The sequence below is a fragment of the Aquarana catesbeiana genome, linkage group LG04, assembly GCF_042186555.1.
Source record: "Aquarana catesbeiana isolate 2022-GZ linkage group LG04, ASM4218655v1, whole genome shotgun sequence".
NCBI lineage: Eukaryota > Metazoa > Chordata > Amphibia > Anura > Ranidae > Aquarana > Aquarana catesbeiana.
Genome location: NC_133327.1, coordinates 217,058,342 through 217,083,423, shown reverse-complemented (window position 1 = coordinate 217,083,423; position 25,082 = coordinate 217,058,342). Strand labels below are relative to the sequence as shown.

The window sequence follows — 25,082 nt, the reverse complement described above, 5'->3', positions numbered from 1 at the left end:
CATAATTAGTGAGGTAAAAAATAGTGTAGTGCTCTTAAGTGCAAATACCAAAATACAATATTATGTGACTATAAAAGGTGTGGTGGCATAGGTGTGAAAGGGCAAGTGCCAGCACATGTAGTGAAACGCGATTAAGATTATACAGTATTACCAATGTAATTAAAATTGTAAAAAGAGTATGCCAAGCACAGGAAGGGCATGCATCCAAGAGTGAAATAAATCATACAAAATAAAGTCCAAAGGAAATAAAGTGGTGAACAGGATGAACTTCTTTCTGTCGGGTAGATACCAAGACAGTAGACATCGAAAACAAGTTGTCTGTAGTAATTCTAGAAAGATCAGATGGGTACTCTTACCAGCTGTTTTGGACCCACTTGTTATACAACAGTGGGTCGCAAAGGCTTGTGATCCAACCGGATCTAGGTCAGGTGTTGTGTGCAGGAGGTGGATCCAGTGACGGGTCCTCTGCTTCCCAGCAGCGAACTCCAAAGGCACTGTGGTATTCGGCTAGGTGTACCTCAAGACAACTCCTTACAGGGTCCAACGAACAAACATAGGAAAAAAGAGGGCTCCAAATGGTGCAGGTCAAACCAATGGGTTTATTGGGATATATCAGAAAATGGCAGAAATATAAAAGTGATCACAAAATCATAAAAGTAGATAAAAGGCAATATATGGTGCAGTAAATGCTAGCCCGACGCATATCTCTGTCCCCTCATATTGCCACTGAATAAATAACTTCCATAACCAAGAGCCACCCAAGGAAGGGGAGGGCCCGGAAGGAGGTTCAAAGGGTATGCCCTCCAAGGCTCTATTTCATCAAGAGCTAAATGAAAACCAAAATGTATCCAATATTTAAAAGGATGTCGAACATATTCCACCTTCATATAAGTAAAAATGGATATGTACACAAACAAGATTGAATGTACTGAAAAAAACTAAAAAAAAAACCTGAACCTCTATGGATATGCTCCTTACCTCACCTGAGATATAGATCATCTGTAGTGCCTGTACCCATATGGGGCAAGGAGCGTGACCATCAAAAGATTCAAAGGCGTATTGGCCTCTGTATGGATAGCAAGAGCGGGACGGAGTAAGTCAATGCATGTCGACGCTCCTCCAATGTGGAACCAGACCTCGCCAAATTCCCATTGAGGGGGTCACCGATGGCCGTCATCATTCCACCAATGAGATTGCAGTCATACCAGCGAATCGTCATTGGAATAGTCGTGTGATGCTGTCAGCGAGCGTCCTACATGCCTACGTTTTTCCGCCGTACGACGAAGTAGCGTCACTGCCTCGTCATCTGGTCACATGGCCGAACATCAATAATAGGTCACTTGACAGCCACAGCGTGCGTAATGCAATCCCGCGCTCCTTCACCGGGGACGGGTCATCGCCACAGCATTAGCATGTGTATCACATGTCCATACCCGGAGATCGCATGATAGTTTGGACGGTCCAATAACAAGTAAATCTGGTCTGGAGGGGAGCTGCAGACCAATCAAAATGTGTTACTAGGCCATGAGTGCATAATAACAAATGAACGAAAAATGAATTAAACTGGTAATGGATAAAAGGCAGACTATAAATATATAGCCCTCACAGAAGCTGTCGACCCTTATGCCCTGTACACACAATAGGATTTTCCGATGGAAAATGTGTGATAGGGCCTTGTTGTCGGAATTTCCGACCGTCTGTGGGCTCCATCACACATTTTCCATCGGAATCTCCGACACACAAAGTTTGAAAGCTTGCTATAAAGTTTTCCGACAACAAAATCCGTTGTCGGAAATTCCGATCGTGTGTACACAAATCGGACGTACAAAGTGCCACGCATGCTTAGAATAAATTAAGAGATGAAAGCTATTGGCTATTGCCCCGTTTATAGTCCCGACGTACGTGTTTTATGTCACTGCGTTCAGAACGATCGGATTTTCTGACAACTTTGTGTGAAGTGTGTATGCAAAACAAGTTTGAGCCAACATCCGTCAGAAAAAATCCATGTATTTTGTTGTCGGAATACAATGAGGAGATGCCACAAAGGAAAGGGACAAAAACAAATTAAAATGAAATATATAACATATTCTCTTGCTTTGTATAATGTAAACACAAGTGGAATGTCACTAATAGACAATATGGACATGGTACATGCACCCAACAATATCAATAGACATCAGAGGGCACATACACGCCGCCCTGGGAATCGATATAGCATATCACTAGAATAGGTAGCAGATAACAAAAACAAATAACATCAATAGAAGACAAATGGAGAAAAATTGAAAGATAAATCTAATGCATATGACTGGGACTGACCATAAATAAAAAGTAATATAATGTCATTTAGGCCTGGTTTATAAAACAATTTATGTCCCAATCAGTATTCATGCCATAGGGCGAATAGCACTTGAGCTTGTGGATCCAAAAAGTCTCAAGTCGTGATAAGCCTCGCAAGCATGAGTCCCTCCTCCAGTGAGGGACGAATCTATCAATGATCTGGGCCTGGTACCTGTCGGGTCTTTCTCATGGTACTCTAAATAATGGCGGGAGACAGTGTGTTTAATGCATCCCTTCTTTATTTTAGCCAGATGTTCATTAACCCTATTAGAGAAATTGCTGATAGTACGGCCCACATATTGTTTTTTACATGGGCACGTAATGAGATACACTATGAACCTTGTCACACACGTGGTGAAATGTTTCTTAGAGTGAACCTTCATGGTGACTGTAGACATGAAGGTGTCAGTCTTTCGTCTCCCCAGGACATTGTGCAGGCAAACATTACATTTTCTGCAAGGGAAATAACCCTTGCATTCAGGGAAAAATGGAACGGCCTGAGGGGGATCTATAATGTTAGGGGCGATGTCGCCCTGGATCGAAAGTGCTCCCCTATAAATGATTCCTGCTTTTTCTGGGAGAGAGGAACCTAGAATTTTATCACTGAGAAGAACCTTCCAGTGTTGAAGATTTTTTTCTATCTCATTGTGCTGGGTGGAAAAAAATGAAAAAAAGACCATTTAAATTTGTCATCCTTACGGGTTTTGACTTTGGTTTCCAGAAGAGAGGATCTGTCAACCAAGGAGACTGCACAAATATCAGCGTCTAAGTCAGAGGGTCTATAGCCCTTCTCCACAAATCTTTGTGGAAGGATGTTAAATTGGCAGTGAAATGATGTCCACCTGTGTGCAATCTAAGTGTCACATGAGCTGTCATTACATATACACACCTTTTTGAAAGGCCCCAGAGGCTGCAACACCTAAGCAAGAGGCACTACTAACCAAACACTGCCATGAAGACCAAGGAACTCTCCTAACAAGTAAGGGACAATGTTTTTGAGAAGCACAAGTCAGAGTTAGGGTATAAAAAATATCCAAATCTTTGATCCCTAGGAGCACCATCAAATCTTTCATAACCAAATGGAAAGAACATGGCACAACAGCAAACCTGCCAAGAGATGGCCTCACACCAAAACTCACGGACCGGGCAAGGAGGGCATTAATCAGAGAGGCAGCACAGAGACCTAAGGTAACCCTGGAGGAGCTGCAGAATTCTACAGCAGAGACTGGAGTAATACAGAGTACATAGGACGACAATAAGCCGTACGCTTCATAGAGGCCAGGAGAAAGCCATTACTTTCAGCAAAAAACAAAATGGCATGTTTCGAGTTTGCGAAAAGGCATGTGGGAGACTCCCAAAATGTATGTATGAGGAAGGTGCTCTGGTCTGATAAGACTAAAATGTAATCTTTTGGCCATCAAAGAAAACGCTATGTCTGGCGCAAACCCAACACATCACATCACCCAAAGAACACCATCCCCACAATGGAACATGGTGGTGGCAACATCATGCTGTGGGGATGTTTTTTAACAGTCGGGACTGGGAAACTGGTCAAAGTGGAGGGAAAGATGGATGGTGCTAAATACAGGGATATTCTTGAGCAAAACCTGTACCACTCTGTGTGATTTGAGGCTAGGATGGAGGTTCACCTTCCAGCAGGACAATGATCCCAAACACACTGCTAAAGCAACACTTGAGTGGTTTAAGGGGAAACATGTAAATGTGTTGAAATGGCCTAGTCAAAGCCCAGACCTCAATCCAATAGAAAATCTGTGGTCAGACTTAAAGATTGCTGTTCACAAGTGCAAACCATCCAACTTGAAGGAGCTGGAGTAATTTTGCAAGGGGGAATGGGCAAAAATCCCAGTGGTAAGATGTGGCAAGCTCATAGAGACTTATCCAAAGCAACTTGTAGCTGTGATAGCCGCAAAAGAGGGCTCTACAAAGTATTGACTTTAGGGGGGTAAATAGTTATACACATTTACTTTTTCTGTTTTGTCCTATTTGCTTCACAATAATACAAAAAATCTTCACAGTTTTGGCCATGTTCTGTAAATTAAATGATTCAAATCCTCAAACAATCCATGTTAATTCCAGGTTGTGAGGCAACAAAACACGAAAAATGGCAAGGCGGGGTGAATACTTTTGCAAGGCACTGTATACCTCCCACTATGAAAGCTTTGATTAAAGCCTGGAAATTGCTAACCCATTCTGCTCACTCCTACCCTCACACAACCATCCTTAAAATCCCAATTACAGCCTTAAGCCCCATACACACTATCAGATTTTCTGCTGATTTTTGTCTTCAGATTTACCAAAACCATGTAGTGCAAGGGCCTGCCTGATTGCATACAAATTGAAACTCCTAAGGTTTGACCTCGTTTAATATGTTTTGGTAAATCTGAAGGAAAACAGCAGAAAATCTGATAGTGTGTATGGCGCTTTATACTACATTATGAATTCTATATGTTTCACATCCTGGCAATTGAAAGGTTGAAGATACACGTCAATGACCTGTTTGAGATTAACACCCTCAAATGCTTTGCAACGCTACAAAAAATTCTCTCCTCCCAAACTCAGATCTATACAAATACATCCGTATGGAACATTGCATTTCAGCAATCTCCTTATGGCGTGCAGGATACCCTCTCCTGCCTGGGTATTTTTCACCGCCGCTACTCCTCAACGTAATGGAATTTCGCTTTTCTATACTATTCTCCAACAACAGTGCACCTTTACGAAATCAGCCCCATTACTCAGATGGGAAAATTACATGGGGCGTGCATTCACTGACAAACAATGGACCACAGCCTGTAATACCGCATATAAAGTTACCATTTGCTCCACCCATTGGGAACTCACCATTAAACTGACACTTAGATGATACTTAACACCCGACAGAGTCTCTAGATTTGGTAAGCTTACCACTGACCTTTGTTGGAGGAACTGTGGCCAAAACGGAGACCTCCTCCACACCTTCCGGAGTTGCCCTGAACTGATAACGTTTTGGAGGTCTGTCTTCAGACTCATCCGAAGTAGCTCAAAAAATTATCTCTCCATCCCCCAGCCTAGCACTACTATCATTATAAATGGAATTGCTCCCATGCATATCACAATATATCACCACCCATATTCTTTTAGCAGCTAAACTTTGTATCACCAGAAGATGGAAAGATCTGGATCCTCCCACTCTTTGGGAAGTGATAGATCTAACCCAACTACATTACTCTCATGAACAAATTTCAGCATTCCACTCAGAGTGTGGCATCCATGGCTTGAATGGAGAATGCTACATTTTTTAACTGTACTTATGCAATCTGTAGAAAACCGGATGTTACTCACCTCTTTTCCTTTGTTGTATTACAGATTAAGATACTTGTACTGTATACCTGAAATTTTTTTGTACAATCATTAATGTTCTTTTTTTTCTTGTTAATCTTAAAACCAAATAAACATTTATTGATAAAAAAAATATTGTCAACACTATGTGGACACCCAGTGTCCACATAATGGGTGGCCATATCTGCTGCAGGAAGGGGTTAAATTAATTGAAGTGTCATAAAATGTCACCTTATTCTACTCTATGTACAACAGTGTTTAGTAATGCTTTGGAATGCATTGTGCTTTGCACTGTGTAAAAATGCAGACATGCTGCATTTTTATGCAGCACACGCGAATACAATATGGTGTGTATAGGGCATACAAGAAGCAGTTATTTTCATTGCGTTCCTTATATTGAGCCTACATTTGTCAAGACACCTGCTGTGAAAGAGTCCTATGGGAAAATGACTGGAAGTTAAAAAAGAAAGCAATCCCTGCTGCTGTCAGCTCCCAGCATGGGCTCATCCTGCAGTGCCATGCTTTTATGAACTATTGCTAACATAATTTCACTATTTGTTTTATTACAGTACTCCAGCTCAATGTCATGGTTTCAGCTTTTGAGCTAGCCTAGCTAGTAGTATTTCTGTGATTACCACCCACTGAAGAAAGAGGAGTGGCCACAGCATCAGATTGATGGGAATTCTGCATAGAAATCTACTAGGGGTAAAGAGGTTTTGAATGGAGGGTGGAAGAGGGGACAATGCCAACTGAGGGGCAGGGAGGGGGGTGGGGGCTGGTTGGGGTCCAGCTTATCTCTTCCTCTGTGTGTTGTTACACATGTGAAAATACATTTTAATACAATGTTTTTATTAAGAATTTAGCAGCACATTTCCACGTGTGTGTATTTAGCAGATTCCTTGAAAAAAAAACCCACAGTTAGCTGACACAGCTATGTGTGCAGATATTGAGTTTGTATATCAAGATGAGGCAGAAAGCAGCGATACGGTAAATCCCCATAGCAACCCATTTTGTGTCATTTTACTAGTGTCAGGATCAGAGGGGTAAACAGGCTGCTGGGAGACAGTTTAATCAATTTAAAAATCTGATTTATTCAACAAAACAAAAAATAATAGCAGACTTTGTCTTCATGGGCAGTTCAAACAACACAAGGAACTTTTCTCGTTAGTACAATGCAGTCTTTTTAAATAATGTTCAGCATCCCAGCCATAACATATATTGCAAAGCCCCAGTTACAAGCCAGCTCACCCTGTAGGTTCAAGTTAGAGTAAGAAGGCTTCCATCCAGCATCCAGGTCTCCTTACCTTGGTAGCAAAATAGCCATCAACCAGCCTCTCTGACCAGCTGCTTAATAAACAGGCCTGAAAGAGAAGTACCTGCCCTCTTCAATTAACCCTCTCTTAACCTGCCCCAGGTTGACTCTCTACACTAGAAATAACATTAATGAAGGATGATTTAGAATCACCTGGTTAGATGAGTATCTGGTTACTGTAGGTTTTCCACACTTTGCACAATTTCCTTTAACTCGCCAGTAAAAATGTTAATGGGCTTCCAACAGAAAAAAACACAGTTGAAAAGCACTCTTATTACCAGGGCAGATGATAATAAAGTTGTTGTAAACCTCTGACATGAAATATGAACGAAGCATATCCCTCTATACTGTGTACATGTCTCAATCCAGAGCACTAGGTGTCATTTCTGTCTGGTGCCTCGTTCCTCTATCTGCATGAGTCACTTCTGACAGGTTTTCCTGACACCAAGAGGTAAAAAGGTGACAGGGGAGGGAGCTCCAACAAACACTCTGTGATTGTCAATCTCAGCTCTATTCCGTGCTGTGTGAAGGGAGCAGTGTCCCTTACCTCCGATCAGCTCTCAGTTCTCCTCACCAAGCTCTGTAGAGGGTAACTTCAGCTCCCTGCCCCCTGTATTCTGAAAGTTTAGAAAAGCTGTATAAATTCTGCACTTTGGCTGTAGAGAAGAGAACACTATAGATAAACAAGTACAACTTATGTAGGAGGATTTGTTTCATCCCTGTGTATCACTGGAGGCCAGTCACTTCACTGGGTATTTATAAGGGTTTACAACCACTTTAAGGCAAACGCAGGCCTATAGAGGGGTAGGGTGGGTCTTATTTAGCCAGTGGGCTGGAGGAAAAAGATTAAGGCTGGGTTCACACTTATGCAAATTGGATGCGGGTTTCCCGGCATCTAATTCACATAACAAGAGATTGTGACCGGCTCTCAATGAAGCCGGTTCACACATTTCCGGGGTGGCTGTGGCCCTGTGTGTCTTTGGCTCTGTTTCAGGTCCAAATTCAGGCAAAAATTCAGGCCTATATATATTGCTAGAGTAAAAAGCTGACTATAAATGGCTGAGCGCCACTCAGACCGACTCAATATTGTTCAAGGTGCACGACGGGAAATATCTGACTCATAGCCGAAACCTAGAACTGCGTACTGTATGTAGCTGAAGCTACATGCAGTACATACAGTGTTTAGAGCTGCTGCAGCATTTAGTGGAGGAAAACATGGAAATCAGTTTTAAGTGTGCATTGTTTAACCGGTTCGCCTATGTACGTCGGCAGAATGGCACGGCTGGGCAAATGGGCGTACCCGTACATCCCTTTAAATTTGCAGCCGTGCCATTGCGTGCGCAGCGGCACGCATGCGCCAGTCCGGGAGCTTCTTGAGTCAGGTCGCAGGTCCCGCGGACTCAATCGCCGTGGGGATACCCGCGATCGCCTCACAGAGAGGACGAACGGGGAGATGCTAATGTAAACAAGCATCTCCCCGTTCTGCCTAGTGACAGTGTCACTGATCTCTGCTCCCTGTGATCGGGAGCAGAGATCAGTGACGTGTCACACGTAGCCACGCCCCCCCCCACAGTTAGTAACACTCCCCAGGACATAGTTAACCCCTCCCTAGCCCCCTAGTGGTTAACCCCTTCACTGCCAGTGTCATTTACACAGGAATCAGTGCATTTGTATAGCACTGATTGCTGTTTAAATGACAATGGTCCCAGAAATGCCCAATGTGTCCGCCATAATGTCGCAGTCACGATAAAAATTGCTGATCGCCGCCATTACTAGTAAAAAAAAAAAAAATAATAATAAAAATGCCATAAAACTATCCCCTATTTTGTAAACGCTATAACTTTTGCGCAAACCAATCAATAAATTATTGCGATTTTTTTTTTTTTTTTTACCAAAAATATAGAAGAATACTAAACTGAGGTAAAAAATGTTTTTTAAAATATTTTTTGGGGATTTTTATTATAGCAAAAAGTAAAAAAAAATGCGTTTTTTTCAAAATTGTTGCTTTTTTTTGTTTATAGCGCAAACAATTAAAAAAAAAAAAACGCAGAGGCGATCAAATACCACCAAAAGAAAGCTCTATTTGTGGGGAAAAAAGGACGTCAAGTTTGTTTGGGAGCCACGTCGCACGACCGCGCAATTGTCAGTTAAAGCGATGCAGTGCTGGATCGCAAAAAGTTCTCTGGTCAGGAAGGGGGTAAATTCTTCCGGGGCTGAAGTGGTTAAAAGTACACTTAAGCAGACCAAATGTCGATCCATGTATGGGCCGGCTGGTTGTACAGAAGTTGATCTACTGATCACCTGCTATAACTAGTCTGTCATATTTTCCCTGCTTGATCAGCTCCTCCAGCTATAGCTGGAAGCGCTAACCATTGTTTTCTGATGGCGGGCAAGTTTCTCTGCTATCAGAATACAGAACCTCAGCGGGGAGAATTTCACCATACCCATTGAATGTGTGGATGAGAGAATCGAGTCATTTTTTTTTTTCCCAAGTTTACCAAAATATCCTACAGAATAATGTCAGGGTGGCTATCTGCCAGCTGAAGCTTGGTTGGGTAATGCAGCAGGACAATGACCCCAAGGATTAAAGTGATTCCACTACAGACTGACTTCAGAAACAGAAAATGGGCTTTTTGTAGTGGGCCCAGACCGTAACCCCATAGAGATGCTGTCAAATGAGCTCAAGAGAGCTGTTCACACCAGACACCAACAAATGTGTATGAGCTGAAGCAGTTTTGTAAAGTGGTAAAAAAAAATCCTCTTGAAGTTTTGCAGAGATGAGAAATTAGAATGGTCTATGTGTTATCAGCTTAAGCACAGCTTACCCAGTTAATTCTAAGGGGCTCACATACTTTCTTGCCACCGTAGCTGTGCTCCTTTTGGACAACCACAAATGAATGAGCTTTTTTGAATCATTCCAAATGTAGGCTTCTGTCAGTGTAGAGTTGCAGATGCAGTAATGGCTCAGCCAATCACTGTTGTCCCCTGTAAACAAAAAGTCGGTAGAGGAAGGAAGCTTTGATTTATAACCTCATCAGGCAGACCCTGGCAGCAGAAACTAGTGGTAGAAGCCTTCCTCTGCTGACTTTGTACACAAGTGACAACAGCAGTTTTATGAATGGTCACTGCACCTGTGGGTCCATGCTGATGCAAATTTGAATGATAAATTATTTAAAGTGGTTCTAACGGTTTTTTTTTACCTTAATGCATTCTCTGCGTTAAGGTAAAAAAAACTTTCTGCAAGCAGCTTTCTCCCCAAACCACCCTTATATTTACCTGAGCCCGAACTCGATCCAGCAATGCGTAGGAGACCGAGGCTCTCTTGGCTCCCTCTCTGCTCAAACACAGCAGTGGAAGCCATTGGCTCATGCTGCTGTCAATCACAGCTAGACGGGGGCCAAGCTGATCTTTGTGTGTCTTATAGACACACACAGCTGGCTTGGGAGCAAGCACACGAGTGCCCCCCAAAGCCAGCAGCTTGTTAGGGGGGCACTTGGTGGAGGGGAGGAGCCAGGACCACCGGTGGGGGACCCGAGAAGTGCAGGATTAGAACTGCTTTGTACAATACTATTGCACAGAGAAGGTAAGTATGACATGTTTGTGTTTTTTTTTTTTTTTTCTTTTTTCTTATGCCTATAGAATCACTTTAACTACAAAGTCATCCAACACGTCTTATCCCTGGGGCCTTGACAGGGTCCCCCCCATCTGGTCTGGGCCCTATAGCACCCATGTAGATAGTTACATCAGTATGTATATACAGTGTTTTGTGTGTATTTGTGTGTGTGTGTATGTGTGTGTGTATGTATATATATATATATACAGTTGTACTCCTAAGTTTACATACACTGGCAGAATTAATGATTTCTTGGCCATTTTTCAGAGAGTATTAATGATAACAAAAAATACTTTTCTTTCACTCATGTTTAGTGTTTGGCTGAAGCCATTTATTATCAATCAACTGTGTTTACTCTTTTTAAATCATAATCACAACAGAAACTACCCATATGACCTTGATCAAAAGTTTACATACCTTGGTGATTTTGACCTGATAACATGCTTACAAGGTGACACAAAGGGGTTTGAATGGCTATTAAAGGTAACCATCCTCACCTGTGATCTGTTTGCTTGTAATTAGTGTTTGTGTATAAAAGGTCAGTGAGTTTCTGGACTCCTGACAGACCTTTGTATCTTTCATCCAGTGCTGTACTGATGTTTCTGGATTCTGAGTCATGGGGAAAGCAAAATAATTGTCAAAGGATCTGCTGGAAAAGGTAGTTGAACTGTATAAAACAGGAAAGGGATATAAAAAGATATCCAAAGAATTGAGAATGCCAATCAGCAGTGTTCAAACTCTAATCAAGAAGTGGAAAATGAGGGATTCTGTTAAAACCAAACCATGGTCAGGTAGACCAACTAAAATTTCAGCCACAACTGCCAGGAAAATTGTTCGGGATGCAAAGAAAAAAAAACACAAATATCTTCAAGTGAAGTACAGGACTCTCCAAAAAAAAAAACGTGGTGTGGCTGTTTCAAGATGCACAATAAGGAGGCACTTGAAGAAAGATGGGCTGCATGGTCAAGTCACCAAAAGAAAGCCATTACTACGCAAATGCCACAAAGTATCCTGCTTACAATACACCAAACAGCACAGAGACAAGTTTCAAACAATTTGGCACAAACTCATTTGGAGTGATGAGACCAAAATTTAGCTTTTTTGGCCACAACCATAAACACTACATTTGGAAAGGAGTCAGCAAGGCCTTGGATGAAAGGTACACTATTCCTACTGTGAAACATGGAGGTGGATCGGTGATGTTTCGGAGATGTGTGAGCTACAAAGGCACAGGAAATTTGGTAAAAATTTAGGGCAAGATGAATGCAGTATTTTATCAAAAAATACTGGAGGAACAATTGCATTCATCAGCCAGTAAGCTGCACATGGGACGTACTTGAACATTCCATCATGACAATGATCGAAAACACAAGGCCAAGTCATACTGTCATTGGTTACAGCAGAATAAATTGAAGGCTCTGGAGTGGCCATCTCAGTCTCCTGTCCTCAATATCATTGAGCCACTCTGGGGAGATCTCAAACGTTCTGTTCATGCAAGACAGCCCAAGAATTTACAGTTACTGGAGGCTTTTTGCCAAGTGGAATGGGCAGCTTTACCATCTGAAAAGATAAAGAGCCTCATCGACAAATACCGCAAAAGATTTCAAGCTGTCATTGATGTTAAAGGGGGCAATACATGGTACAGTATTAATAACTGGGGTATGTAAACTTTTGATCAGGGTCATTTGGGTAGTTTCTGTTGTGATTATGATTTAAAAGAGAAAACAGAGTTGATTGATAATAAATGGCTTCAGCCAAACACTAACCATGAGTGAAAGAACAGTTTTTGTGTTATCATTCATATTCTCTGAAAAATAGCCAAGAAATCATAAATTCTACCAGGGTAAACTGCCATGTAAACTTATACGCACAACTGTATATAAGTGTTTGTTGGGGTATAAACTTGGTTATACATCCTGTTCACCAAAGAAACAATTGAATATTTTGGATTTGTTTTGCATTTGTGTTGGATTAGAAATGGTCAAAAAAGTTTATCAATTTGGTTTATAAGTAAATAAGTACATGCGTATGATGGTTTTGTTCTTTAGACCCAACAAGAGCATGAAAAAATCACACATAGCAAGAATGTTAATGAAGAGGATGAACACCAGGACACAGAAAGGCCTGAACTTCATAAAGGACAGGAGGACAATGGGCCACCACAGGAAACTGGACCAGCTACTGAGCATCCTGTGGAGGTAGAAGAAGAGCATAAAAAAGAGCTAGAAGAGGAAGAGATGGAACAGGTAGGGAAGCCGGAAAGATTGGTGGAAGAACAGGATCAAGTTCAGGAAGAGCAGGAGCAGCACAGGCAATTGGAAGATGAGCACAGAGGAGCAGGAAATGAAGAAGAAGAAGAAAGAGAGGAAGACACTAACATGTTTCAAGAACATGAGAAGGTGAGAAACATTGCAATATTGGCCAGTTTTGTATTGGCTACTTTGTAGTCATACAACTTTATACAACTTCTTTATTAATTTAGAATTTTTTGCAAAAATATATCTATTTGAAATGATATTGATTCTTGTAGCTTAAGAAGTTATTACAGTGGGGAGAACAAGTATTTGATAGACTGCCTATTTTGCAGGTTTTCCTACTTACAAAGCATATAGAGGTCTGTCATTTTTATCATAGGTGCTTTTCAACTGTGAGAGACTGAATCTAAAACAAAAATCCAGAAAATCACATTGTATGATTTTTAAGTAATTAATTTGCATTTTATTGCATGCCATAAGTATTTGACACATCAAAAAAGGAGAACGTAATATTTGGTACAGAAACCTTTGTTTGCAATTACAGGGATTTTGGCCCACTCCCCCATACAGACCTTCTCCAGATCCTTCAGGTTTCGGGGCTGTCGCTGGGCAATACAGACTTTTAGCTCCCTCCAAAGATTTTCTATTGGGTTCAGGTCTGGAGACTAGCTAGGCCACTCCAGGACCTTGAGATGCTTTTTATGGAGCCACTCCTTAGTTGCCCTGGCTGTGTGTTTCGGGTCGTTGTCATGCTGGAAGACCCAGTCACGACCCATCTTCAATGCTCTTACTGAGGGAAGGAGGTTGTTGGCCAAGATCTCGCGATACATGGCCCCATCCATCCTCCCCTCAATACGGTGCAGTCGTCCTGTCCCCTTTGCAGAAAAGCAGCCCCAAAGAATGATGTTTCCACCTCCATGCTTCACGGTTGGGATGGTGTTCTTGGGGTTGTACTCATCCTTCTTCTTCCTCCAAACATGGCGAGTGGAGTTTAGACCAAAAAGCTCTATTTTTGTCAACATGACCTTCTCCCATTCCTCCTCCGCCATTGTGGAGAGATTGAAGTCTGTTTGTTTGAGTGTGTGGACAGGTGTCTTTTATAAAGGTAACGAGTTCAAACTGGTGCAGTCAATACAGGTAATGAGAGGAGAACAGGAGGGCTTCTTAAAGAAAAAAAATAACAGGTCCGTGAGAGACGGATTTCTTACTGGTTGGTAGGTGATCAAATACTTATGTCATGCAATGCAATGCAAATTCATTATTTAAAAATCATACAATGTGAATTTCTGGATTTTTGTTTTAGATTCCATCTCTCACAGTTGAAGAGTACCTATGATAAAAATGACAGCCCTCTACATGCTTTGTAAGAAGGAAAACCTGCAAAATTGGCAGTGTATCAAATACCGTATTTATCGGCGTATAACACGCGTCGGCGTATAACACGCACCCCAAGTTTAGGAGGGAATTTTAAGGAAAAAAAACTTACATTTAAATGCCCATCAATGCAGCCTTGTCAGTGTCCATCTGCAGCCTTGCAGCCTTGTCAGTGTCATTTGCAGCCTTGCAGCCTTATCAGTGTCCATCTGCAGCCTTGTCCATCATTACAGCCTTGTCAGTGTCCATCATTGCAGCCTTGTCAGTGTCCATCATTGCAGCCTTGTCAGTGTCCATCATTGCAGCCTTGTCAGTGTCCATCATTGCAGCCTTGTCAGTGTCCATCATTGCAGCCTTGTCAGTGTCAATTGCCCCTGTGTCATTTGCAGACAGTCTGTACACTGTCAGTACCTTGCCATTTAAAAATGGCGCCGCCGAGATACAGAGCCGAATGTCCTGTATATCCTGGCGGCGCTCGGCCGCTCTCGGCGGCTCACGCGAGGCTGCGAGAGCCGCCAAAAGCCACCAAGAACAGCCGAGAGCAGCCGAGAACGGCCGAGAGGCTCACAATCGGCGGGGGATCGGCGTATAACACGCACCCACAATTTTCCCCTGATTTTAAGGAGAAAAAAGTGCGTGTTATACGCCGATAAATACGGTACTTGTTCTCCCCTCTGTATATTAAAAGTCAATAGATAAAAGTTAGTTTCCTTATTTTTTTACGTGAAAAAAAGCATAATGGAACTGTGTACCCCATCTAACCACATTTTCATGGTTGGGCCTACAGCTGGTCATCATGATCGCCGATTGCTTACTTCCTGTCCAGAACATAAGCAGTAGTGTCAGCCCATGTGTGGCCACAAATAAGCCTAGGAATGGAAAGCAATAGTTGTTTTGCAATTTTTGCTTGTTATACATCACTATGCACATTAGTAAACTATCTACTTTTTTTTTTTATAGTATTCAGGTCCACCTACACCAGTAAGTAACTTGCTACCAATGGTAACTACACAAGGTCTCCAGTACAGTAAAGCCCCCTGTTCCCATGCAATAAGTACTAAGATGGCTGTTTAGATATTACATTGCTTTGTGCAGTGGTGGGAGATAGTCATACTACCTAATGTTGTCCAGTCATAGACAGTGGTAGATGTACTCTGTGAGTTGGGTGTAATCATAGATTTTTTGTTTTGTAAGAGAACACTGCACGTGCAGTACTTTGTGTTCTTCTATGCTGTATTTTCCTTTTTTTTCCAGAGGGATCAAACTATAAAGCCTGAAATCAGGTTTAAATCTGCCTATGAGGAGCGAATAGAGCAGCAAAAGTTAGCAGCGCAACAAGAAGCGCAGTCCAGATATCTGAAAGAGCATCAGGACCTATTGCACCAACACATCCTGCAACAGCAGCAAATGCATAATAATGACTTGGATGCGGAGAGGCAAAACAAGCTGAAAGAGATCACAAAGAGGTATTGAAGATTTTGTGAATATTGAATAGAACTGTAGTTATTCTGTATGCAGTACTTTTATGTTTATGTATTTTATATTGGGGTAGACAACCTTTGAGAAGTGGAGATCTACCTGAACAACATGAAAGAGATCAAAAATCACCAGGGTTTGGCACCCCCTTTTTTTTTTTAACAAATTAACTAGCAAGGCTAACTAAATAGTAAGAAAAACTTAGAAAAATATAATAAAACATGTCACTGTAAAAATATAAACTTAACCTACCTTAATTGTGGACATTTTCAGTCAGTAGGGCAGTGGACGTTGTGTGGACAGTGTCAGTAGGGCAGTGGGTGATGTGTGGACAGTGTCAGTAGGGCAGTGGGTGGTGTGTGGACAGTGTCAGTAGGGCAGTGGATGGTGTGTGGAGTGTCAGTCGGGCAGTGGATGTTGTGTGCACAGCGTCAGTAGGGCAGTGGACGCTGTATGGACAGTGTCAGTAGGGCAGTGCATGGTGTGTGGACAGTGTCAGTAGGGCAGTGGATGGTGTGTGGACAGTGTCAGTAGGGCAGTGGATGGTGTGTGGAGTGTCAGTCGGGCAGTGGATGTTGTGTGCACAGCGTCAGTAGGGCAGTGGACGCTGTGTGGACAGTGTCAGTAGGGCAGTGCATGATGTGTGGACAGTGTCAGTAGGGCAGTGGATGGTGTGTGGACAGTGTCAGTGGGGCAGTGAATGGCATTAGCAGGCCAGTGAACAGTGTCAGTCAGTAGGGCAGTGGATGTTGTCAAAGGTTTTTTATTTGTATTATTTATTTATTTTTTCACAATTTTTTTTAACAGCCCTGTTGGGGGCTTTGCTGAATTATCAGTGGTCCTAACAGAATAAAAGAACGGAAAGAGCACTGCACAATCTCCTTGTTCATTAACAAAGTGAAACATGGTTTATGAGCGGGTGCACATTTCCTAAGTACATGTGAAGGTCAGTGAACTGGCTGGCAACTGCGTACAGGAATACGCCCAGAGCAGCCATCTTTCTTACTGGCATGCACTTACTGACAGGGGGGGGGGGGGGACAAGGGAAGCACACAGGGGGGTCTGAGCAGCAGAAAAAAAGGGAACTTGAACAAGCGGGGCGGCATGTACTGGAATCAGTTTCCTGTATTTTCCTCCTGCAGCAGTTGAATGCTGGCGGGAGGGAGAGGAGGAGAAGCTGGCTTTCACCTGCTGCAGAAGGAAAATGCAGGGGATCCGTTCCAATATATTTTCCAATATATGTTGCCCCCCCCCCCCCCCCCCTGTCCAGGTTGCGGAGGTTGGCAAGGAAGGGACGCGATCTATCTTCCATTTGCACGCAATCAACGGGTAGATCGTGATTGATGGGTTGCCACCCTCTGTTTTATATGATCTCTTTAATTTTACAATGTGTCTGTTTGTAACCTATAAGTTATAACACTGTTTATAATGGTTTCATTATGTGTTACGCAGGCAAAGCTGAATAATGGGAAACAAATTAGGCTAGTGTACTGACAAAACTGGGGCATGGTGAGGTTATTGTAACACATATACTGTACCTCACTTTTTAATTATTATACGGTAGAATAAATAACATCATAAAACTGGAAAAAGCTTGTATATATAAACTTGCCTGTGATAATACAGTTTTATGGTTGACATTGCAATATTCACATTATGCTATTCACATTATGCTGTTTGTGAATAAGAATGCAAATTACCTATGCATTGCTTCAAAGCAGGGAAGGGTAAGTCACTTATTCAGTCTTGATACAGTAGGTTCTCAATATAGACTCAGAGTGACCAGGTATTTTTTATACAGAATCCTGACTGGAAAACATATCTCTGTCATTTTAGGGAGCATGAACAATATGATAACATAGATCATGATATTGTTCAAGGAGAAGAAGAACAACATCTTCAGGAAGAAGGGGGAGGTATGTTTTTATTTCGACCTTAGCCTGTCCATACATGGCCTGATATATAATGTTGATGTAACCTATGCCATGGTGATACCAATTCCCAAGCAATAGCATGCAAGTTTTAACAAAACTACTGTAAGGCCCCTTTCACACTACCGTGACTCCAAAGTTGCGCGATTTTGTGGCTGCGATTTTGACGCGATTTCAGGGAATGCCTATGTAAACTTGAGGTCTATGGACCGCAGCTCGAATCAAAGTCGAACCAAAGTAGTACAGGGACTATTTTGAAATCAGTACGACTTGAAGTTGCACAGATATGAATGGTACTCATTGAAAATCATGGGGTACAACTTGTCATGTGACTTTGCAGTCTCAAGTCGCACAAGTGAAGAGGCCTCAATCATACAGTTTTTTATTTTTAACTTTGCAAGATGAGAACCAGTGGCATATCTTCCATGTGTGCTGTGTGTGCGGGGCAGATGGGCCAAGAGGGAAGGGGGGCCTACTGTGCTCTGACACACCCTACCCACATAAAGTAAATGTAAGTCCATAGCATTTCCCAGGGCTCCATCATTTCATCAGACCACAGGGGCCCAGGAAGCTGTGGGTAGAAGCCGTAAAACTTTCATTTTCAGCGCAGGGCATTTGCCGACACTTAGATTATAATTTCGGCCGCAGAAGCTCACAGCCACTAGCAGACGTTGTGGAGTGATATATCTGCCTCTCCTCCTCACTAAGTGCGGAGGACAGGGCTGTGTCTGAGAACTGAGTTCCCCATGAGGAGGTGGGTCTTTTCTGGTAAGTCTCTAACATGTGTACAGTACTAGAGTGAGAAAAATTCTGCAGTGTTTGCTATACTATTACTACTACTGACAGGTGTAGTAATAGTATACAGTGCAAACAATGTCTGCAGCCATGTGAATGATACAGCAACAGTACCTGATATCATCGTCAGCCTGTACAGTGAGATGATTCCTTTTAGGCCTTGTGTTTGGGGATGGAAAAAACACAGGGCTCTGCCATGCGTTTTTACTGCCCCCAACCACTCTCTCTTATGCTGCAAAGGCAGAGGGAAGGACATATGCCTCTGCACATTTTTTTTATTTGAATGAATGCAAAGCTTCCTTTTGATTGGCATAGAAGCAGGTGGATGACATCACAAACTCCACCAGTCAATAAGAAGAAGCTTTGTATTCATTCATAGAATATAAAGCTTCATGTGAGTTCTCAGCCCAACTCTATTTTGTTCTGGGAGTGAGACGGGAAGTCCCCCTCTCACTGCCACAACACAGCGCTTTATACTGTGTTCATAGCGGAGGCTACATATAGTTCGTACAGCATGCCCATCAAGTTTGCCTGTTTAGTGCATGAAGTAGTTTGTGCCAGCTTGACCCAAACAAACGATTTAAAGGGACATTAAAAGCTGAGTTATGCTTTAAAGGTGCACATAGGAGACAATTACTTTCTTTCAGTGACCTGTGTATAGCTTGCATGGAAAAACACAGGTTATTGTACATAGTATGACCAAGCCCCTACTTTCATGTGTGTTGTTCCCATGTTGTCCAGGCAAGGACTGATCTACACCAGCAGTTGTGTGTTAACCCTTTTTTTTAAAATTAACTTTAACCCTTTTACTGCCTTCAGTGTATACCAATTAGCCATAACTTTATAACCACTCCCTTTTGCCACCAAAACAGCCCTGACCTGTCGAGGCATAGATGTCACTAGACTTCTGAAGGTATGCTGTGATATCTGGCACCAAGCTGTCAGTAGCAGATCCTTTAAGGCCTCTTTCACACGGACTGTCCGTTCAGGTCCGCCTGTCAGTTTTTTAGGCGGACCTGAACGGACCTTCCATAGACATCTATGGAGCGTCGGATGTCAGCGGTGACATGTCCGCTGACATCCGACCCGCTCCGATCCGAAAAAGTGTAACGGAGGAAAAACCTACTTTTCCATCCGTTATCGGATCGGGTGACGACGGACTCTATGGTCCGTCATCATTCGATCCCCCATAGGGAAGAGCGGCGCTCTGACAGTGCAGCGACAGACCTGTCATCTGCCTGCTCAGCGGGGATCGGCGGAGCGATCCCCGCTGAGCAAGCGGATATTCACGGGGCGGATCATCACTGATCCGCCCCATGTGAAAGAGCCCTTAGTCGTGTAAGTTGCGAGGTGGGATCTCCATAGATCTGACTTGTTTTTCCATCATATCCTACAGATGCTTGTTTGGATTGAGATCTGGAGAATTTGGAGGCCAAATCAAAACCTCAAACTTGTTGTTGTCTTCCTCAAACCATTCTTAAACCATTTTTGCAGCATGGCAGGGCACATTATCCTGCCAAAAGAGGCCAATGCCCTCAGAGAACACCATTTCCATGAAGAGGTGCACTTGGTCAGCAACAATGTTTAAAGTGATTGTAAGGGTTTGTTTTTTGTTTTTTTAAATAACAAACATATCATACTTGGTAAAACTTCTGGTTTATTATCACCGTTGTCAGCACTAAAACTTCTGGTTTATTATCACCGCTGCTACTTACGAGTCCATATCATACTTACCTCCACTATGCAGCTTGTTTTGCAGCTCGGTCCCCCAGCGGCTCTCGCGGCTCCCCCCCAACATCAGATAACCCCGTAGGAGAATCGCTCTCCCGAGGGGGTTACCTTGTGGCGCGCGCTCCCGAGTCCAGCATTCAGCGTCCATAGCTGCCGAATGTATGACTCGGCCCGGCGCCCGCGTCATTGGATTTGTTAAACAGCAGCTGGAGCCAATGGCTGCGCTGCTATCAATCTAGCCAATCAAGAGCCGAGAACCCCGGGAAGAGAGACAGCACGTCCCCGCGGGTCAAGTTCCAGGGCTCAGGTAAGCAAAATGGGGGGGCTGGGGGGCCGGTCACTGCCAGGTTTTTTTTACCTGAATGCATAGGATGCATTAGGGTGAAAAAACATGAAGGTTGACAACTCCTTTAAGTAGGTTTTACATGTCAAGTAACAGCCACATGAACAGCAGGACCAAGGTTTTCCAGCAATCACACTGCCTCCGCCAGCTTGTCTTCATTCCATACTGCATCCTGGTGTCATACTTACATGGTTGGTAAGATTAAAAAAAGACACGTCCATCAAGTCCAACCTGTGTGTGTGTGTGCTTTTATGTTATTATTACATTGTATATCCCTGTATGTTGTGGTCGTTTAGGTGCCTATCTAATAGTTTTTTAAATTATCTGTGCTTCCTACTGAAACCACAGTTTGTGGAAGAGAATTCCACATTCTTAGCGCTCTTACTGTAAAGAACCCTCTACGCAGTTTCCGGTTAAATTGCTTTTCCTCTAATTTTAGTGAATGGCCGCGAGTCTTTTTAAAAGCCCTTTCGTGGAAAAGTTTTATCCCTATTGTGGGGTCACGAGTACGGTACGGCTTTTGTACATTGAAATCATATCCCCTCTCAAGCATCTCTTCTCCAGAGAGAATAAGTTCAGTGCTTGTAATCTTTCCTCATAACTAAGATCCTCCAGTCCCTTTATTAGCTTTGTTGCCCTTCTCTGTACTCTCTCCATTTCCAGGACATCCTTCCTGAGGACTGGAGCCCAGAACTGGACAGCATACTCCAGGTGCGGCCGGACCAGAGTCTTGTAGAGTGGGAGAATTATCGTTTTATCTCTGGAGTTAATTCCCTTTTAAATGCATGCCAATATTCCATTGGCTTTGCTTGCAGCAGCTTGGCATTGCATGCTGTTGCTGAGCCTGTCATCTACTAGGACCCCCAGGTCCTTTTTCATCCTCGATTTCCCCAGATGTTCTCCCCCTAGTGAGTAGATTGCATTCATGTTTTTGCCACCTAAATGCATTATTTTAAATTTTTCTACATTAAACCCTTTCATGACTAAGCCTATTTTTGAAATTTGGTGTTTACAACTTAAAATCCGTATTTTTTGCTAGAAAATTACTTAGAACCCCCAAACATTATATATATATTTTTTAGCAGAGAATCTAGAGAATAAAATGGAGATTGCTGCAATATTTTATATCACACGGTGTTTGTGCAGCGGTGTTTTAAACGCAATTTTTTGGGAAAAGGGGCAATTTCATGAATTTTAAAAAATCCAAACAGTAAAGTTACTCCAATTTTTTTGTATAATGTGAAAGATGATGTTACGCCGAGTAACTAGATACCAAACATGTCACGCTTTATAATTGCACGCACTCGTGGAATGGCGACAAACTACGGTACCTAAGAATTTCCATATGCGTTGCTTTAAATTTTTTTTTACGGTTACCAGGTTAGAGTTACAGAGGAGTATAATAGTGCTAGAATTATTGCTCTCGCTCTGACGATCGCGGCGATACCTCACATGTGTGATTTGAACACCGTTTACATATGCGGGTGCGACTTCCGTATGCGTTTTCTTTTCTGCGTGAGCTCACGGGGACGGGGGCGCTTTACATTTTTTTTTTTCTTATTTATCTTATTTATTTTTATATTTATAAATTGTGTTTAAAAAAAAAAAATTTTGATGACTTTTATTGCTGTCACAAGGAATGTAAACATCCCTTGTGACAGTAATAGGTGGTGACAGGTAATCTTTATGGAGGGATCGGGGGTCTAAAACACCCCCGATCCCTCCTTTGCATTTCAAAGTATTCAGATCGCCGAAAACGGCGATTCTGAATACTGTGTATTTTTTTAAAACCAGCGCCATTGGCAGCCGAGTAAACGGGAAGTGACGTCATTTTTACAATTAGGAGGTCATTAGGAGGTCATTGGTCATCGGGCCTCCCGATGGAACGGGGGGCCCGGTAAAAGCGGCAGGAGGTGGCGGGAGGGGGGGACGTCCCCTCCCGCTCCTCTGGTATAACAGCCGAGCGGCTTTTAGCCGCATCGGTTGTTTTAATCGGATAGCCGATCGCCCGCTCTAAACAACAGTACCTGCAGCTGCGGGCATCATCTCGGTATAACCCCAGAAAGCTGAGTACGCACATCTGCGTACGCTCGGTGGGAAGGGGTTAAACCTCATTTGCCGGGGCGTGGCCTGGAACGGCATGGCATGAGGAGCACGGATCTGGAGCTCAGACAATGATGTATCCTATTCTATATATCCTGTGACTTTTGAAGTCTCTGCTTGAATATTGGGGGACATCCCTACCTTCCCTCTGGCTGCCTTAGGTGACGGATGCCTCCGGGAAGCTGGATAAATGCCACCATAAAGAGAAAGGCCTTGGGAGTAGATAGCGCCATTAAGCATCCTCGAGTGACCAGGCTGACGTTGAGACAGCGAAGGTCCTCGAGGCAGTCTCCGTCTGCCAGAGCACACTTATTGGCAAAATCGAGGAGGTTAAGGTTGATATCTCCCTCATCCGCCAAGACTTACAGAAGCTGAGGGAGTGGGTTGCAGAGATGGAAACCCATATTCAGCCATACTCAGCAATACCCAATCATACTCAGCAATACTCAGCCATACCCAGCCATCCCATCCATACTCAGCCATACCCAGCTGTACTCAGCCGTACCCGGCCGTACTTCAGCCATACTCATTCATGCTCAGTCATCCCATCCATACTCAGCCATCCCCATTCATGCTCATCCATGCCACATCAGTTCTCATCCATGGCACTAGAGTGCCTCACAAAAGTGTAATAGGTAGACAAATTAGATTTGAAACATATGCCCCTAGAACACCTGATGATGCTCCCTGCATGTTGGGCCTCTCTATGTGGCCAGGCTGTGTAAAAGTCTCCCACATGTGGTATCCCCATACTCAGTAGGAGTAAGAGAATCTATTTTGGGGTGTAATTTTTGGCATGTACATGCTATGTGTTAGAAATATTGTATAAATGGACAACTTTGTGTAAAAAAAAAATGCGTTTTCATTTTCTGTACACATTTTACAAAAAATTGTAGAAAAAAAGATATGTTCAAAAGACTTATTATGCCTCATAGATTATACATTGGGTTGTTTTCTTTCCAAAATAGGGTCATTTTTGGGGCATTTCCATTGTCCTGGTGCTCCAGGGCCTTCAAAAGTGTAATGCGGCGTACACACGAGTGGACTTTTCCACCGGACTGGTCCGACGGACCGAATCCGGCGGACAATCCGACCGTGTGTGGGCTTCATCGGACTTCCGATGGACCTTTTCGGTTGAAAATCCGCCGGACTTTAGATTTGAAACATGCGGACCAAATACAACGCAAGGGCAGCTACAGCACCTGCCCGCGAGAATGTTTCCAGCGCGATCCTATCTCGCTGGTTCTCGTTGACAGGGTATAATCTCATGCTCTCTGCTATAGGAAAAACACATTTTCCTATTGCAGCGAGCGAACCCCCCACGCCGTAAAAAACGGCGTGGTGCTCCCCCCCCCAAAACCCATACCAGACCCTTATCCGAGCATGCAGCCTGGCCGGTTAAGAAAGAGGATGGGGACGAGTGAGCGCCCCCCCTCCTGAACCGTACCAGGCCGCATGCCCTCAACATGGGGGGTGGGTGCTTTGGGGAAGGGGGGTGCCCTGTGGCCCCCCACCCCAAAGCACCTTGTCCCTATGTTAATGGGGACAAGGGCCTCTTCCTGACAACCCTGTTGGGGTCTGCGGGCGGAGGGCTTATCGGAATCCGGGAGCCCCCTTTAATAAGGGGGCCCCCAGATCCCGGCCCCCCACCCTATGTGAATGAGTATGGGGTACATCGTATTCACCTGGGGAAAAAAAGTGTCAATAAAAAAAACACTACACAGGTTTTTAAAGTAGTTTATTAGGCATCTCCGGGGGTCGTCTTATGACTTTGGAGGTTCTCTTCCGACTTCTCCTCTCTCTCCGGCCTCTTCTCCCGGTATCCGGTTCTTCTCCTGCTCTCCGTCTTCTTCTCCCGGTGTCCGGTTCTTCTGCCGGGCTCCTCCGCTATCTTCTGCTCTTTTGCCGCTCTTTTGCTAGCGGTGGCCCGGACTTCTTCATCGTCTTCTTCCCTCTTCTGTAATGCTGAGTGCGAGGTGTGCAATGACTTATATAGGCATGGGGTGTGGTCACCGGGTGGTGACCACGCCCCTTATGATGGCACAGTCCCAGCATGCCCCGGGACTGTGACGTCGTAAGGGGTGGGGTCACTGGGTGACATCACCCGGTGACCACGCCCCATGCCTATATAAGTTGTGCACCACTCAGACAGCATTACAGCGGGAGAGCGCGTCATGTCAACATCGGAAGAAGTGAAGAGGGAACAAGACGACGGAGAAGACCGGGCCACCGCTAGCAAAAGAGCAGAAGATAGCGAAGGGGCCTGGCAGAAGAACCGCAATTTTGAGGGCATGCGGCCTTGTACGGTTCAGGAGGGGGGGGCCCCATGCCGTTTTTTTCAGCGTGGGGGGGGTTCCCCTTAAAATCCATACCAGACCTAAGGGCATGGTATGCTCTGCGACGGGGCTCGCAAGGTGTCGATAAAAGCGGTAAGATTGACTTCCTTTTCTAGTCCCGTCGTACCACCAAA

General features: G+C 43.6%; 1 protein-coding gene across 4 annotated transcripts in view; it reads left to right on the top strand.

Moving 5' to 3' along the window:
* The window catches only part of GOLIM4 (golgi integral membrane protein 4), a 217,352-nt gene that overhangs the window by 139,414 nt on the left and 52,856 nt on the right, over positions 1 to 25,082 (top strand). For all 4 annotated transcript variants that reach the window (XM_073626155.1, XM_073626153.1, XM_073626154.1 and 1 more), the window contains 3 exons: positions 12,653 to 13,003; positions 15,488 to 15,699; positions 17,546 to 17,625. In XM_073626155.1, the coding sequence (XP_073482256.1) occupies positions 12,653 to 13,003; positions 15,488 to 15,699; positions 17,546 to 17,625 (643 nt within the window). The remainder of the gene's footprint in view (positions 1 to 12,652; positions 13,004 to 15,487; positions 15,700 to 17,545; positions 17,626 to 25,082) is intronic.